This window comes from Vidua chalybeata, chromosome 3 (assembly GCF_026979565.1).
Source record: "Vidua chalybeata isolate OUT-0048 chromosome 3, bVidCha1 merged haplotype, whole genome shotgun sequence".
NCBI lineage: Eukaryota > Metazoa > Chordata > Aves > Passeriformes > Viduidae > Vidua > Vidua chalybeata.
In genome coordinates this window covers 52,879,325-52,895,935 of record NC_071532.1, presented here as the reverse complement: position 1 = coordinate 52,895,935, position 16,611 = coordinate 52,879,325, and the positions used below count along the sequence as shown (strand labels likewise).

The window sequence follows — 16,611 nt, the reverse complement described above, 5'->3', positions numbered from 1 at the left end:
ACTCCCCTACTGGTGTTTCAGAAAAAGAATAGTTGTGTGAGAGCTGGTGTGTATTTTCAGACAGTGGATCACCCTAGAGGTTTGAAAAGTGATCCTAAGAAGTGTTCCCTTTTGCTGTCTGAAGTCATACTGTCCCAGATTGTCACTATGCCCTTAGCTAATTAACTTGCTCTTGGCAGGTCAGCTGTTGATTCTGCTGTGCTAAATTAATAAATATTGGCTCATTTCCACTTTTTCTTACTAACTGGAATGACTAGGATGACATTGTCTCCATTGCAGGCCAATTTAAGTGAATCAAGCTGTTTCTTTGTAGCAAAACCAGCATTTCCAGAAAAATTGTTTTACTGTTTCTTAATTATCATTTCAGAGAGAATGAGCAGAGGTGGGGATGGTTCTGTGTATGAAAGATCTGATTATGATGATGTTCTCAAGCTCCAAACTTATCTTTTAGTTTTGGGGCCCTGAAGTACAGCTGCTTCATGATTTCACAGTTATGGCAACTGTAATTGTTTTAGTGATAACTGAGGTTGTTGTTGAACCATATACATGCTTTAGTGATATAAAAAGCAGAATCTCAAGAACTGGTAATACTGAAATTTTACAAATGTCTGAACATGCCCAGCTTCAACTGAAGCCAGTAAAGAATCTGAATGCTGTATGTTCTGTAGGGCGATGAAATTGATTTTTAAAGTAGTGTTCCAATGGTAAGCAGATTGCTCTTCATAAAGTCAGTGGGGAGAGCACACTCTAGTGCAACAAAGGATGTAGATGGGTAAGTGTTATGGAATATTGTGCAATTGCAGCCACTTATCTGCAGCTCAGAGGAATTCAGAAATGTGAAGAACGTGGCCTGCATGCCTGTTTTTCCTGTTTGTTCCCTCGTGAAGCAGAGACGCTGGCCTCTGCTGGAGCCCTGTTGGCATTGCATGTGACAGGACTGATGAGGAGCCACGTCCACCTGGAAATAACCCTTTTGTAACTGTCTGTCACTTTCTAGGTAACACTCGGCTGCACTTTCTGGTCCTGGTGACAGGCTGTACGTCGGTGGGAAAAATCCTGGACGCTGAAGTTTACAAAATTACTGCAACAGATTTCTGTCCTCTCCAGGAAGAAACCAAGGAAGATGAGCGCGTTACTGCCTTGAAGAAAATACTGAACTCTGGGATGTTCTATTTCTCCTGGCCTAATGCAGGCTCAAACTTTGACCTGACTGTGCGGGCTCAGAAGCAGGGTGATAACAACTATGAATCTGGTAACTCGTTCTTCTGGTTAGTACTGCATGTTATACCCAAGTCTTCTGTTGTCCCCACCTGTATCTCATTGGTCAGACATTCTCCAAAGGAAATGAACATGTGCATTTCAAGTCTACCTCCTTTCATTTCATTGACATGTCCTTTTAGGGGGCAGGTGGCTTTAATGAATTCATGGTAATTTGTGTTTAATTAAAATTATTCTGATAGTGAAGGTGCAATTATAAAACGACATTTTATGCTTCAAAGGGGGAAATGCAAGATATATATTGCTCATACTACAGAAACATCTCTCTATATGTCATGAATAGTTTCCCCTGCAGTCCTTTTCAATAATTTTCTTTAAAGCTATCTAATGGAAACCTGCCCTTGAGCTGTTCATAAATCCCATCATTTGCACTGAAGTATCTGTTATTTTTAAAACTATGTGTTTAAATTCTGTAGTTTATTGTTTCAGTGATGTGCACTAGTTGTTTCAGTAATGTGCACTAGTTGAAAACATCAATATGTTTACAGCTCAGTGCAAACATAAGTTGCAAAAAAGAAAACTCCTGTGATACACTGCTCTGTGCTTTTTACTTTCTTGTGCTTATAAAGCAAAGAAAAATTATCTCGTATTATGGTAAGTGCTGGTTGAGGGGAAAGGAGACAACACAATGCTGGGTTGATGTAATTCAGTTTGTTTGCTTTGCAAGTTTTAGCATAATGCTTGCATTTCTATACCCTTCCTCACTCCCGCCCCCTTCTTTTTAGACAAAAAGTCACACAGCAGGCATAGCTGTTCTGGAAATAAATGAGGGTTTGATGTAGGTGGAAAATAACTGGCAGGGGTAAATGTGGATATGCTGCTACAATGTGCAGTGAGGCTTGTGGCCCAAAGTAGGTGAATATCAAATAAGCAAAAAAGTTCATAATGGGTGATAAATTAACATGAGAGAGCAGTTCAGTTAGGCTAAATAATCGTTCTAGCTATGATGTGATTTTGACTGGTAAGATCTAGTGGTTTAAAACTGAAGAAAGATACATAATAAATACTTGCTTTCAACTGTGCTAATGATGCATATCTCACCAAATGCTCACCAAGCATTGTCAAGTCAGACACATGACTTAGAAATGAGTTGTACTCATTGTACATTGTTCATTGGAGTTGTACTCCAATAATGAGACTGCTAAGATGGCAATATCCCATAATAAAGAAACAACATTTAAAGCAATTCTTCTTCCCTCTATTGTCTTTTGAAACTTTTCCTCTTGGAAGATAAGTATATTTGAACTTTCATTCTTTGCTGCTTCTGGCTAATCTAGAAGTAAATTCTGAAGAGTTTCCATTCTCCAATATGTTGTAGAACAGGGAAAAGTGGTGACAATGTCACATTAATGACAAAAAGATGTTCCAAAGAAAATTTATCCTGGGAAATTTCAAACAATAGATGATTGAGGAAAGTAAACAATGAGACAAATAGTTATACAATGAAAGTATAAGATGACCTTAGTTATAGGCAATACAAACTGCCTGTTTAATGAACTGCAACAACAACAAAAAATTTGCCTGAGTGAGGACTTCCTATGTGAGTAGAACTGGGAGAAGGAGGTGGAACAGACAGCAAAAATTGTTTTAGAGCTGCTTTTTCTGTTACATATTTAGATTAAAAATGTAACAATGCCTTGCACCTTTTCCAGTAAATGCTGTACTCTAAAAGAACAACTCTTTGGGGGTTTCACTCTCTTTTACAGATCCTCTATTGAGCAATGCATGGTCATAAAAAATATTTTCCTGGCCCTCCTATGTGACTAAAGGCACATTTTAAAACATGAAATAAAGAAAAACATCAAATAGAAGAGGCTAGTATCATTGTTAACTAGACATGACAAGTTTCTTGTTGATCTTGAAGGTTAGAACAGGTGTTCCTCTTCATTTTAGTAGTACTTTTTGCAATATCTCCAGTGACTTACAGATCCAGTTGCTGCTTGGATTTTTTTTTTCTGAAAATCCTGGTAGATTTTGAACCAGTTCTTCATCCTGTAGTGAATGCTAAGGTCCAGGCAGTATCCTTCCAAAAAAAGTAATTAGCTTGACAACACTGTACTTCATGAAAAGATTACTAAATATAAATTTCTGGAGCTGAAAGAAGTGACATTTTCATCTGAATTCATAAGACATGTACAAGATATAAAGACAACAGCCTAATGGAAGCTGTGTAGTTAAAATTTGCCATGTTCAGTTCACTGTAGTAGTTCACAAGGGTTTCTTCCCGATATTTCCTGGGTTTGGGTAGAGATAAGGTACAGCAGAAAAGGGGTCATAAAACATTAATTGATTAAATTAGTGATTGTTGTCAGGTGGCACCCACGTCAGTCTGTTTGTTTGGTTCAGTAATGTGTCTGTATGTTGTTGAACCTTTCAGGAACCAGCTATTGCATGTGCCCTTCAAACACTACCAGGTGAACTGCTCTGACTGGCTGCTGAAAGTGGTCTGTGGAGTCGTGGACATTCGCACTGTTTATGCTTCCCACAAGAAGGCGAAAGCCTGCCTCATCTCTCGCATCAGCTGCGAGCGAGCTGGTGTCCGCTTCCACGTCCGAGGGGTCAATGATGATGGACATGTGTCTAACTTTGTTGAGACAGAGCAGGTAAGTGGATGTATCCAATGGCTTTGCATAATTTAGTCCACTCATGTTAATTGGGGCAGAATTTTCAATGAGAATTAAAGGAACTCAGCAAGTTTTTTTTTTTCAAGAATATTTAAAATATTATTTCATGGCAGATCTGTTTGTTCTTGTCCATTAAGCATTTCTTTGCAATCTTTTTCTCTGTTTCTGACTTTTTCATTCACACGGTTTTCACAAACACTTCATTTTTTTTCCTGAGTGTGAAAGTCTGGCCATCTGATGCTGTAGTGAAATGTAGACAGGGTTTTTAAACCATTCAGGAAGGTGTCTAGCAAAGGTGCTGGGACCTCATATTTGACTAGTAAAGTTCACTGTCAAATCATCTTTCTCTAGTAGAAAAAATGTTGAAAAAATAACATCTTCTCAGAGTCAGCCAAATTCCAATTCAACTAATTTTGGAGAAAACTGCTTTTATATTCCCCATTGGTTTGTGGAGGATTCTCTCCAATGTGTGGTGGTATGACAGTTTTTATACATACGTGGTAAAAGCCTCATTTCCAGCTGATGCTGAGACAAATTATGTGTGTGAAATGCATTCAGCAGGCTCCCTTGATTGGCATGGCCAAACAAAACAACTGAATCACTTGGTTTTATTGCCCATGGTTTAGCTTGCTCCCTTGAAAGTCAGTAAAAAGCACTGGACCATGGAGAATCTGAAGTGTACTGTGCCAGCTGAAGTGAGTGCTTTCTTACTCAAGTACAATCACCTTTTCCTTTTTGAGCTAAAGTAGTAATTACTAGCAGTCAGAACATAAATCATACAGAAATGGATCACTGTATAAACAGAATAGACAAATGGCTGGTAGTTTTCAACAAAGAACAGGGATTTGCTCCTAGAATTTGGTTGTTTTCAGCATCTTCTGGGCATATTTACAGAGCTGCATATGTGATATAGATTGTGAATGTATGTGTCTATAGATGTAGGTGCATGTACAATGAAAGTAGATTGCTTATGTGATGCTCATAAGGGGAGCATGAAACAGTAAGGGCAGCATGGAGATGCTTGAGCTGTGGCATTGAAAGCCTGTGCCTGATGGCTGAGGAAGGTACCCCCTCTCAAAACCCCACACTCAAAACCCCTCACTTTTGTGGGCTGACAGCACTAGTATTTCTTCACGGCAATGTGTGAATGTAGCAGCTCTCACCCAGTGAGCTCCTTCCTGTTATCCCACTGCATGAGCCAGGCATGCCTTCAGGCACCTGTTTGTCCAAAATCCAGCCATGTTTGGGTACTTTCCACATTTCCTGTAAGATGTTGTCTTCATAATACAGCGTTAACCATTTTACCTGGATCTGGCTAAAGACACATGTAGAGCTACCTTAGATTTGACAGTGCTTTGATCCTTAGGAGGATGCCTGGAGGAGTTGCAGACTGGTATTCCCCAGCCTGCTGGTGGGGTTTGATTCCCAAGAGGTGCTCAAAGCATGCCCAATGTTACATGCGTGACTTTCTGCCCAGTGGTCAGAGTTCTCTCTGGGGATGTGGGTGACTTTTTGCTTGTGTCCCTTCTTATCCTGGTTTGCCTGCATTTTCAGTTAGGCTGACAGTTTTCCACTTAGTGTTCAGGCTTCCACAAATTCTGCTTGTTGAATGTGAAGCTCTTCCCCTGCAGTGCTTGGGTCTCTAATGTCAGCCTCCAAATTCTCTGCTAATAATTCACTGCTCCAAAGCAATTGCAAGTCAAGTCTTGCGACATCTACACCTTTCTAGAAAGTCTGTCAGTGCATTGGGAGATACAGATATGTCTGCTTACTGGAAAGTGGAGTTTTCCTCTGGAACCTGGGGACAGAAAAAGGGAGATCTGCCATTTTAAGTGATACCTGGTACATTCTGCTATTTTATTTTAGTATCTTCTTATGAATATTATTGCAAAGCACTAATCCTGCTACTCAGGATTTGAAGAATGTTCTCTTGCTGAAATGCAGGGGAAATAAAGCGTTAGAAAGGGTTGTCAGCTTTTTTTCAGTGAGTCTCACATTTGTGGCACTGCACTTAGCAGATGACTTATGGGAAGTACTTCTGCTATCCTGCTCACTAGGTGGATCAGAAGTAACTCATTTTATTTTGTTATATTCCTGGAGTACATTATGTTGCAAATTATTAGCATGAAAAATGAGGTGGCCTTTGCATTCCAGCAGAAAACCTGCAGATTGGCTCCTGGTGAGTGGCAAAACAGTGCTTGATTACTTATGCTTCCCTTCCCTAGGTCTGGGTCAGGCTCTTCATGGGAATTGCTGTGCTTTGTTCCAGTTCAGCCAGATGCTGAAGTGGGGAGACTGAAGGCTTTTGAGTGTTTTTTTTACAACTGGATAAGCAAAAGTGCAAGAGTGAAATGGCTTTAGGGTGAAAGGCTTGTGCAGGTTCAAAATTATAACAAGAGTTTGCAGTTTTAAAGGGTTGTGTGTTTTTGTTTGGTTTCAAAAACCAAAGTAAAGAAGGAAAAGAAAGTTGCTGTTACTAATAGTGCTAAACACTAGTTTTACCAAGCTGCATGTCCTAAGAAAACAAAGTTGGGCTAACCACTAGGATGCCTGAGATCCAGTTCAAGCTGGCATCCCCTTGCCATTAGGAAGGAAGAGTCCAAGAATAAACTCTCTCCTACTTTCATAGTAAACGGCTGACTAATCTCCTGTGAAGTAATATCTTGGCTGAATAACATTTTGTTTCCATTTGCTGGAGTCTGTACAGTAGAATGGCATGTTGGCTATGTGCTTTTATGGATAAATAGCACCCTAGGATTCTGAAAACCCAGGACTTTTCCCCTCTTTGCAGGAATTGCTTCTAACATTTTTCTGTTTTTAGAAGAGGAAGAAACAATTAATCTTATCTCCAGGCAGCTCTTTTATGCATAGATCGTATGCTTTTGTCTCCCACTGAGTTTAGCCTTGTGGCATTTCAGCTCTGCAATGAGTCATTTTTTGTGGGCTCACTTAACTTCTGTGACTCAGTGTTTGAGAAGAAGGGGGAAAAAGTAAAATACCTTCACTTTTCCTTTAAAAGAAATAACAACTTCTAGTATATCTTTAAGCTTTTTGGTTATTTGGCTTGTGTCTTTATGAAGAAAGAAGAAAGAAAATATCATAGGAAACAAGGAAAAACAAAATTAAGGGAAAATAAGGCAATCCCTTCAATGTGTACTTTCAGATTTGCAGACAAATATTTTGTATAGGATGGTAGCCCTTTCTACTTGCAGTGCTTGAAGTATTGCAGTTAATTCTCAAGCAGCTTTTAAATCAGTCTCTCTTTCTCAGTTGTAGCTTAAATGTTTTCCTTCACCTTTTCTTCCACCCCTAGTAATCTTTTGAAGTTGAGACTGTGTTGCATTTTTGTAATTCTTTTCTTCTGATAGCTTTGAGGAGCTAGAAATGCTTTCTTCATTTTGTTTGTGTGCCTGTTACTGTTTATATTTTAGCTCTTCTCCCAGTTATCCTCCAGAGTTATGCTAAAATCTTAGTATGTGGATTACAAGGAATAATTCTAATTAACCAAATACAAATAAATGGTTTCAGTTTTTTTCCCTTCATGGAATTGTTCAGTAAAGAAAATTGAAACCTTGAGAAAGCATTAAAAGGAAATACCATGAATTTGAATTAACCTTCCCTTTCTTCCAGTTTCAAAAAAAAATGTCAGACGTGGATTAAGGGAAATTATCCCTATTTCACAATACCTCCTAGACTGTGTTGGATAGCTGTCCAGGAGAGGAATGGATGCAATCATGTGGTTGATTTATTTTCCGGATCAAATTTTAGTATGACCCCAGGCAAGGCAAAAAAGATTATTTTGGCAAATATATCCTTGGGTCCCATGGTCTGAGCTAAAGGCACTCACAGAGAGGTATTTTTAGGCCATCTGCTGTCCGTGCTTTTTGTGTGGCAGAGCTGGGGATCCCCCAATAAGCCATCTGAGTATCCATTTCATCAGGGACTGTGTCTCTGTGAAGTTGTGACTGGGTGATTATTATTTCTCATGAAGCTGAGTGATAGAGGTTAGTGAATAAATTATTCCAAGCAATAAATGGGCACAGCATGCTGGGATTAGAACACCAGTTCTAATGTTTGAATATTTGCTTCTTGCTTCTTGCTCAGAAGCTTTCTAGCAGTACCTGTGCATGAAGCTTGTTTACCAGGAAAGATTCTTGGATCGCAGGGGCAAGGTCTGGCCCTATGCAACGGAAGAGAAAGATAGAAAAATGTCCCATGGAACTGTCAATACTATCACCCTTGATCCTGAGTTGGAGAAAGAGACCACAAAGAGAGTCTAAGACCACAGAAGCTGAAAGACAAACATGGCAAATTCTAACACCAGAGGTCAGCCAAGTAATCTACTGTTAAGGCAAATAGGTCTTCCACATGGGTTAACTATCCCTTTACTACAGTGCTGTCTGATGGGAACCTGGTCTGAAAGTTCATGCAGCTCACTGGGTTGGATTGTAGTATGGGCCAGAACTCTTGAGATTAATGAAGTAGTCCTCAAGTGTTTTGAGGATTTGGTAGGAATTACCATTCTCCCTGGGGTACATAGGCACCAACTTGCTGTCATTTTGGATCTAAGACGAGAGATAAGACTCCACAAAGACAGAGATCTAGCAGTATATATAAATCCTAATGAGCAAGTGTTGTCCAAAAAGTAACTGATTGTTGTTAAACTCCTAGAGAAAAACCAGTATGATCTTCTTGTCCATGAGAAAAGGAAAACAGAGGACAAGAAAATTCTGGACATAAGGCATTTCACTTTTATTTAAGTCTCTTTTCTTTTCTTTATTTAAGTTTTCTTTTCTTAAAGAACTTCATCTTTTGTCTAGTACCTTAGAATAAGGGAAATGGCTCTACTAGAGGACAGGGTAATAAAGTCAAAACTAGAACAAAAAAGTGGGACAGTGCTTGTAGAAAACATAACATTGTGCACAAAAACTGATCAAGGCTGTGAAGAATATGAGAAAAGAAACTTGTCCAGGCATAAGCAATGAAGTTGTAATCTTTTCTTTATCAGTGTAATTTCAATCTAAATATATTATCAGTGCTTATTTAAGATTTTAGCAAATAGGATTTCTTACAGTGTATGTGGCTACTAAGATTATGTGCATTCCTGATCTGGAATACTGTTTTAGTCTTTAAACCTGCTTTCTTAACAAGTCTGCTGGTAGGAAGTCTGTTGCCACTAATATTGTAAGATCAAGAGATGTGTACACTAAAAGGCAGTGTCAGGATCAAGGGTCATGCTCCTTGGAGTGGTGAATGAAGGATGGTGGGTATTACTGAAACTGAGGGAAGATTTGCACAGTTATAATGCTTAATGAAATGGTTAGTCTGTTTAGGAAGGAATGACTGGCACAAAAGTCATTTTATTGAGTCTCCCGCTCATTAAAAAAATATTAGGTCTTTTTCCAACTCGCTGGCGGCTTGGAAGAAAATAATTTTGGATTCATCTGGGTCATGAGAATGAGGTGAAAGGATTGTGAAAGACCAGAGAATTGCTCCAGAGAACAGAATGGTGAGCCCTGTAAGCGAACAGGAAAAAAAAAAAACTTTCTTGTGAATGACTGTGTTGGAGAGGCTGTGCTCCCAGTTCAAAAACTTCATCTAATTTCTAAAAGCTACATGGCAACATACATAAAAAATGTCAGTTTCTTTAAAATGTTCTGCCATCATAGGAGAGTCCTGTATTAGACCTCAGCTTCACAGAAGATCCCCCAGACCACCACCTCAAGGTTTAGGCATCCTGTTTAGGTTACAGGAATGACCAAATAATTTGAATATTTTGGTTGTTGTTCAGTTCTCCAAATGGACAGCTTAATAGAGCAGAAAACAGAAGAGGTAATGGGTCAAAACCACTGAACAGAAAATATGAGTGGAACTGGTAACAAACATCTGTTAACTCACTAATAAGTGGAAACAGAGGATCTGTTAATGCAGAAATAAATGTTTGGTCAGTGTTTTTCTTCTGTATGTGGCAGGAAGAAGGTAGGTTATAAGTTCATGGTCTGTAACTGAGGAAATACTTCCCATTTAAACTGTTACTCAGAAGGATGTTAAACTGCAGGTACTGAATTAGAATTACTATCTGTTAGTCAGTGGGTCTAGAGATTTACAGCTGGATGTCTGAAAGAGCTGGTCAAAGAAATACTGGAGTTGTCAGTTTTGCAGTTAGGTGTAGAAACAGGGAGTTCCCAGAATAATGTAAAGAAAATTGATCCTCTGGAGCAAGCTGTTTGAGTGGCCACCTTGTACTTCAGGTAAAGCTTTGCCTGTATTTTTCATCATTAGATGTTTCATTTCTACTCATTAATTGCTAAGATGATGATTGTTGTCAAAATTTTAAGTAGGCCAGTCCTGAATATTTTTTTGCACAGATTCAGGTTCTGATATTCATTTAGTATTAGTCAGGATAATGCTGGGACTGTATTAGTGCTATTAATTTGCGAGAGTGAGCTTCTTTGGGTCCATGTCTGTGAGTGAAAAGATGATTCAGTGTGTAGAAGTCTCTGACTCATCTTGGCATGACCTATCTCAGGGAGAATGTGATAAAGAGGAAGAAGGTGGGGCTGCTTATTCCTCTCATAGTCCAGCTGCAGGAGGAATGATCTCTTCTGAGCACAAATGTTCAAAAAGAAAAGGCACACCAGTGTGTTGCCATGGAAATTAACTCCTGCACTCAGGTGCCAATAATGTTCAGAAAACTTTACTGTGAGAGCATGTTTTAGAGCCACATTGCTCAAACTGTGACACAGGCCTTGCAAGAAAGCTTCTCTGAGCAGTCCCTCTCTTGCAGAGGTTGTGCTAGAATGGAATGTAACAGAGAAAAGGATTCTTAATGCTTTGGTGAGAAGTTAAAAAGATAGAAACATAGTTTTGCACTAGGTCTGGGCTGACTATCCTTCTAGCACTGACATTGTGTCCATGATGAAGCCACTTAAATCATCTTAGTGAAATGGGGACAGTTTCAGGTGCTCTGCAAAAATATGGTAGATATTAGATGTTTTGTCACCAATTTTATCTAAATACCTCTTCTTTTTTCACACATGTAGCTCTAAAAACTGTACACTGATAATGCTTATGAAGATGAGAGATCAAGGTCAGGCACTTACTTGAGCCAGCCATTGGCCACATCTAGTGGCGAATCCAAAAAGACAAAACACTTTAGAGGTGTAGAGAAATCCATTTTTATGTTCCATTCTATTTTCAGAGCTACTAGCCAGCTGGCAGCAGCTGTGCCAAATGATATGGTGTGGTGAGTGCAGCTACCTGGATAACCTGGATACCATTCCTCCCCAGGGCTGCAGAGCAGTCATTGTCATGCATGAGATAACGGAGATGTGTATGATGTGTATCATGTATCCTCCGTGGAGAGCAGCCAGGATTCCACTGCTAAGTATAGGCCAGAGGAGTGAGCTGGGCTTTGCACAGTTGCTCTGTGGTCATATTCAATCTGAAGATAGTGCCTTTTATGCTAAGTTAACATAATGTAACACTTTGATTGGGGACTGTGGGCAGGGGAAGGCAAAAGGGGAAATCAGTCTTTGTTCTTCATATGGATTTGACCCAAAATCAGCTTGTTTACAATGATCCTGAGAACACATAAAGGGAGAGTTTGAGGTCTGGTTGGGAAAGGAAGTGGAGAATTTGGAACCTCTTGCTGTAAGCCCTCTGGAAAAGAAGTAGATCACATTGCTGTTCACTGTACCACAGGATGGGAGTGGCAAAGTTGCTGGTTTCACAGAGTTTTATTTGGATTCTCTGACAAGGCACAGCATGCAGTGAAATAAGAAATGGTAAATACAGCAGGAGATAAGCTTATCCCCCACCTGACATTACCCATCATCAGTCACAAGGAGCAATGACATTTTGCACAGTTAAGTTTTGTGAGAGGGACAGCAGGAGAGTATATGCCTGGTCTTTCCGAGTGTCTCCACCAGTAGATCAAATCCATCTTGATTGTGGATGAAAAATGTGGTGGTGTTTTACGTTTTCTGTTGTTTCTGGTGAGAAGTGAGTTGAATCTGCTGTGATGACATGAAAGCAAATACGTTGTGCTTTGTTCCACTGCCTGTGAGACTATGGAAAAGAGGCTGAGCGGTAAGTGGATACAGGGAGATACATGGTTTACTTTTTTTACCCTTTGAGTTCAGTGTCTTTAACTGTCACCTGATGAAGGGACCACAGGCTGATAGATCTAACTGCAGAACTACTTTCCTTTATTTTGTTTTTGCAGACAATTTACTTGGATGATGATGTCTCTTCCTTTGTGCAGATCAGAGGTTCTGTTCCACTGTTTTGGGAGCAAACGGGGCTTCAGGTAAAGAAATAATCAGAAAGCCTGCCTTGCTTCTCTCTCTTGTTACTTATAATTTAGAATTAACTTTTTTTTTTTTTTTTTTTTTTTTTTTTTTTTTTTTTTTTTTTTTTAATTTGAGCTTCAAAGCTTATTCTGTGAAAGTGCTGAGCTCTTTCATTTTAGGTTTTTACCTTGTAGGAAATTTTGTGTGTTTAGATAAACAGAACTATACCAGACAAATGGCTATAGGTGACTGAAGTTTAACATTTTGTGTGTTTGAATGCCTCTACAGGGAACTGTTTGTAAGGGACTGTGTCCTAATGTTATAAACTGAAGCTTACAGCTATATCTTTATAGCATTTTCAGTTTTATTCCTCTGAAATGCCTGGTTGGCTTTATGATATTGACCTCCACATTATAGCTGGAGTATCTAGGGATACCAGTGCTCTATAGGAGCATGCTACCATGAAACAAAGTAAACTGTCTGGATGGCATGTTTTTGGGATTTCAGTCAAAAGGGTGATAATGATCTAATCTAATCTTTTGTGAGGCAGAGATGTAGGATTTTATAATGAGATTATTGCATCAAATTTAGTGGGCTACATATGATCTGTAACTTGTAGTTTATATACAGTTGTAAGGCCAAATAAGAATCCTCCTAAGGACACTTTGCATTCTCTTAACAGAGGGATAAGCAACTGAAATGAGTGTGCACATATATTTATGTGTTTGGTAGAGAAAGTACATTGCATAACTGGTTTTTTAAGATACTTTAAAGGTTACATGATGCTTTTTTTGATCATTAAACTAGAACCTATTTAGAGGCACTGGTTTAGCAGAAAAGGAAATTAATGAAGGATCCCCGTTGTCTTTTAACACCATCTAGTGCAATACTTGCTTCTTTTTATAAAGCAAGTCTGTCCATATGATTGTGCATGTCCTGCCCATGGTGTAGCTGTATCCAGCACTGTTGTTCTGTATGTTACAGAGCCATTGAGCATTCCCTCAAGTAATTTTGGCTAGTGGGTAATATCTCTAGCTAAACATAATTTTTTATTTTTTTAGTAGGCCTGGTTTTTTTGCCTAATCTGGATTAGATTATGTACTCTTACTCCTTGGGTGTGAATGTACTGGCACTGGTGTTAGAAAGAATTGCAGAAACCAACCTCATGAAAAACAAATAAAGGTGATGAAGTATAGGAAGCAATGCATGATCCTATACATATTTAGGAGTGTAATTTTTGGAGAGGAAAGAAGCCCTCTGTAATAACTTTGTAACAGTAGCTACCATTCAAAAGGAACTTGAGGCTACTGTTTTTGACATCCATATCAAAAGACCTGTTAGTTTGATGGTACAGAATTTCATCCTTCATATTTTTGAATCACTGTTCTGATACTTTTGAAAGAATTCAGAATACACAACCCATGGAACTGGTATAAATGCATCCCTCTCTACCAAGGCAAGGGCAGTAAGAATGCTAGGCTCACAGAATACTCATGTGAGGCAGTGAGGCAGTGTGTGCTATTTGCAAGAGGAGGCTGGCGAAGAGATGTGATTTGTTTGGCCATAAAAAGATGTGTAGGTATCCCTTTTCTTAATGGTAATTGTGTTTTCACTTGTAATTGTAAATGTTGCCTAATAAAAGCTGGGGCTTTTGTGTTAAGGATATTATATGTGGGGGTGGTTGGAGTCTATTAGAGATGTCTGGTGCTGTTAAAAAATGTTTTTCTCTGAAGGAAAAAGGGAGACATCTAGTGACTTATGACTCTAGCAGTTTAAGAAGTTTTTTCTATTTCTTGGTCTTCTAATATTTTATTTTAGGTTGGTTCCCGCCATTTAAGGCTTAACAGAGGTCTGGAAGCCAATGCACCTGCCTTTGACAGGTAAGTTTCATTCAACTTTGGCATCAACACAGCAGCCTGGCATGTATCCAAGGTTCCAAGACATCTTTGTCTTCCTAGAAAATCTTGAGATGTGAAACATCTCTCAGATGATGTGGCAAATTCCCCAGGTGTGGCAGATTATTAAACTGGTTTACTTAATTTGGTCACTTTTTTGGGTGCTTTTTTCCTTCTTGTTTTCGTGGTAATTGAATTAATTGGGTCTTCTGGCTCATTTCTGTAAAAGTTTAGGAATACTGAGTGGTACGCAAAAGAAGTGTTTGTACAAACCTTTGCAAGCCAACAGATGGGAGTTTACACTTATGGTACACAGAATATATGTGCTTTACCACTCTAACAGAAGTGGTTAAAGAGTAAACACTGCTTTCACTCCATTCTGGATTTGGTCTTCTCTTCATTGTTTTACTCCTACACAGAAATAGCAATGCCTTATTCTGTGACCAGTGTTGTATGATGCTATTATGCTGATGTTTTCTATTTTATACAAAGATTGGCTTGTAAACATTTTTAAACCATTAAGACTCTGTTTGTCATCTGGAAACTGTAGAAAAAGACATACATTTGCTTGATTCCTTTCAATGTCTGACTAGGAAATGCTATCCTCTAAGGGTGTATTTCTACTGATATCCACGGGAACAGTACCTGAAAAGCACATGAAGAATTTGGTCTGTGGGAAATTTTCACCTTGTAAGTGCAGGTCAAGTGATTAATTTCTGTTTTGGTTTGGTTTTGGCAGATCAGGTTGTATGTTGATTTTGTGTAAGGCCTCTTTATTACCACAACTGTTAGTACACAGAACATGATTGACAGTTAATGGTTTTGCAACGCTGAAGACCCCAAACAGGGATTAGAATCTAAAGGGACTATGCACCATAACAGTTTCTGCTCCAGAGGTCCTTGGCCTACATTCTCCAAGTTTTTAAACCTCTTAAATCCTACTGAATTCAATGGCCTTTGAGACTCTTGGTCTCATGGCCATCTGGTGATAACTTGCCCTGCCAATGTCCCTAAAGCTCCATCCGTAGAGATTTGCATTCCACAACAGAGATATTTCATGTAAGAAGAAAACAGTAACTTATTCAGCATCCTCATGTACTGCCCATGGAATTGAGAGTACCTCAGGAAGGAACAACCTTTTAGTCCTGACCCTAATACAACTGGTGAGTAGCTTTCTCATAAGAAAGGTGAATATAAGGATAAACTTGCACTATTCCTTCTTTCCCTTGTGCCAGTAAGTTAGATGAACTTAGGGATCTCTCTGCTTACCAATCTGCAAAAGACAGTCCTTTGAAAATGGGCAAGAAATAAGTGCCTGCTTATATGGAAAAGTACACTGGAATTTAACAACCTGCTACAGCTTTTTCGAGATGTTAATTTGGCCTGTTATATTTAACCATGTGAGAAATAGATAGTAATCTTGTTAGATACTTTTTCATCCTCTGTCTCTCTTCCTGAGAAATCCACAGGGAGCTTTGCTTACAGTATTCAAACAGGTGACTTGAGCTTCAGTAGTTTTGTTGTAAGGAAGCAACACTGGCAAAGAGGTAGGATTTTGATGCTGGTATTAGAAGGGTGCAACTATATGGGATGAGTTAGCATACACAGAACTGGTTACAGAATCAAGAATGCACCGGAAAATATATTTAACTGTGTTTCCTGAAGGCAATGCTGATGACTTCTTTCTTTTCTCCCCTTCCATGGTTTTCTGTGTAACTTATTTCTGGTTAAAGGATTTAAAGAGTAATGGCAGAAGATGTATGCTTGCTGGTTTTCGCACACTTTGCTATTACATGCTATTTTGCAGCATGTAATAAATTCTCATTTTTGTGAGTTTATTTTTCTTGTCTATTTCTATCCAGCTTTCTCTTAAGTACTACTACAGTGTTGTCTGTACATGATGGAAATCAACTTTAAAATCTAATTATGTCTTGGTAAGCCAGAACAGCTTCTGCAGACCATGCATTCCAACTTGAAAAAGATATTTTGAGGGGAGAATGGATGTTTCGGCATCTGGCTAAAAGCTCTTAACTTGAGAGTCCCTAAATATCAGGCTTTGAGATTTTAGTGACATAGACCAAAAAATCCAGGCTATTTTATACTTGTCCTATTTTGTGCTTTTCCTGCAGAATCTGAGCCAGACAACTTGGCTAAAAGGACCTTTGTTCTGATACAGTGCAGCAGTTCTTAGGATTACTCATCTTCCTGCTTGATTTGAGTTCAGAGTGAAAGTCTCCATGTTGCAGTAGCTTAGAGATGTTTCAACCCTGTCATCTGTGACGTGTGTTTGGACCTCTCTGGCCTTGGCACTGGAGTTGTAGGCCTCATTACTGCTGCTGACTCTTAGTAGTCTCAGCTCTGCAAGGTGCCAGACAATTCCTGTTGAAGTGTAATACATTTTCCTCTCTTCTTGTCTTTCCTGTGTAGTTCCTGGGCTAACAACCAAGAGGTAGGAGCATGAAGGGCAATGTCAAAGCTAACAGTGACATAAAAGATTTGGGGCCTATTTCCTAAGACACT

General features: G+C 39.0%; 1 protein-coding gene across 3 annotated transcripts in view; it reads left to right on the top strand.

Annotated features, from left to right (window-relative positions):
- The window catches only part of SYNJ2 (synaptojanin 2), a 65,630-nt gene that overhangs the window by 16,760 nt on the left and 32,259 nt on the right, over nucleotides 1-16,611 (top strand). For 2 of the 3 annotated variants that reach the window (XM_053937822.1, XM_053937821.1), the window contains exons 3-6: nucleotides 998-1,268; nucleotides 3,656-3,881; nucleotides 12,130-12,213; nucleotides 14,015-14,076. In XM_053937822.1, coding sequence (XP_053793797.1) covers nucleotides 998-1,268; nucleotides 3,656-3,881; nucleotides 12,130-12,213; nucleotides 14,015-14,076 — 643 coding nt within the window. The remainder of the gene's footprint in view (nucleotides 1-997; nucleotides 1,269-3,655; nucleotides 3,882-12,129; nucleotides 12,214-14,014; nucleotides 14,077-16,611) is intronic. The other variant, XM_053937823.1, reaches the window with a different exon arrangement.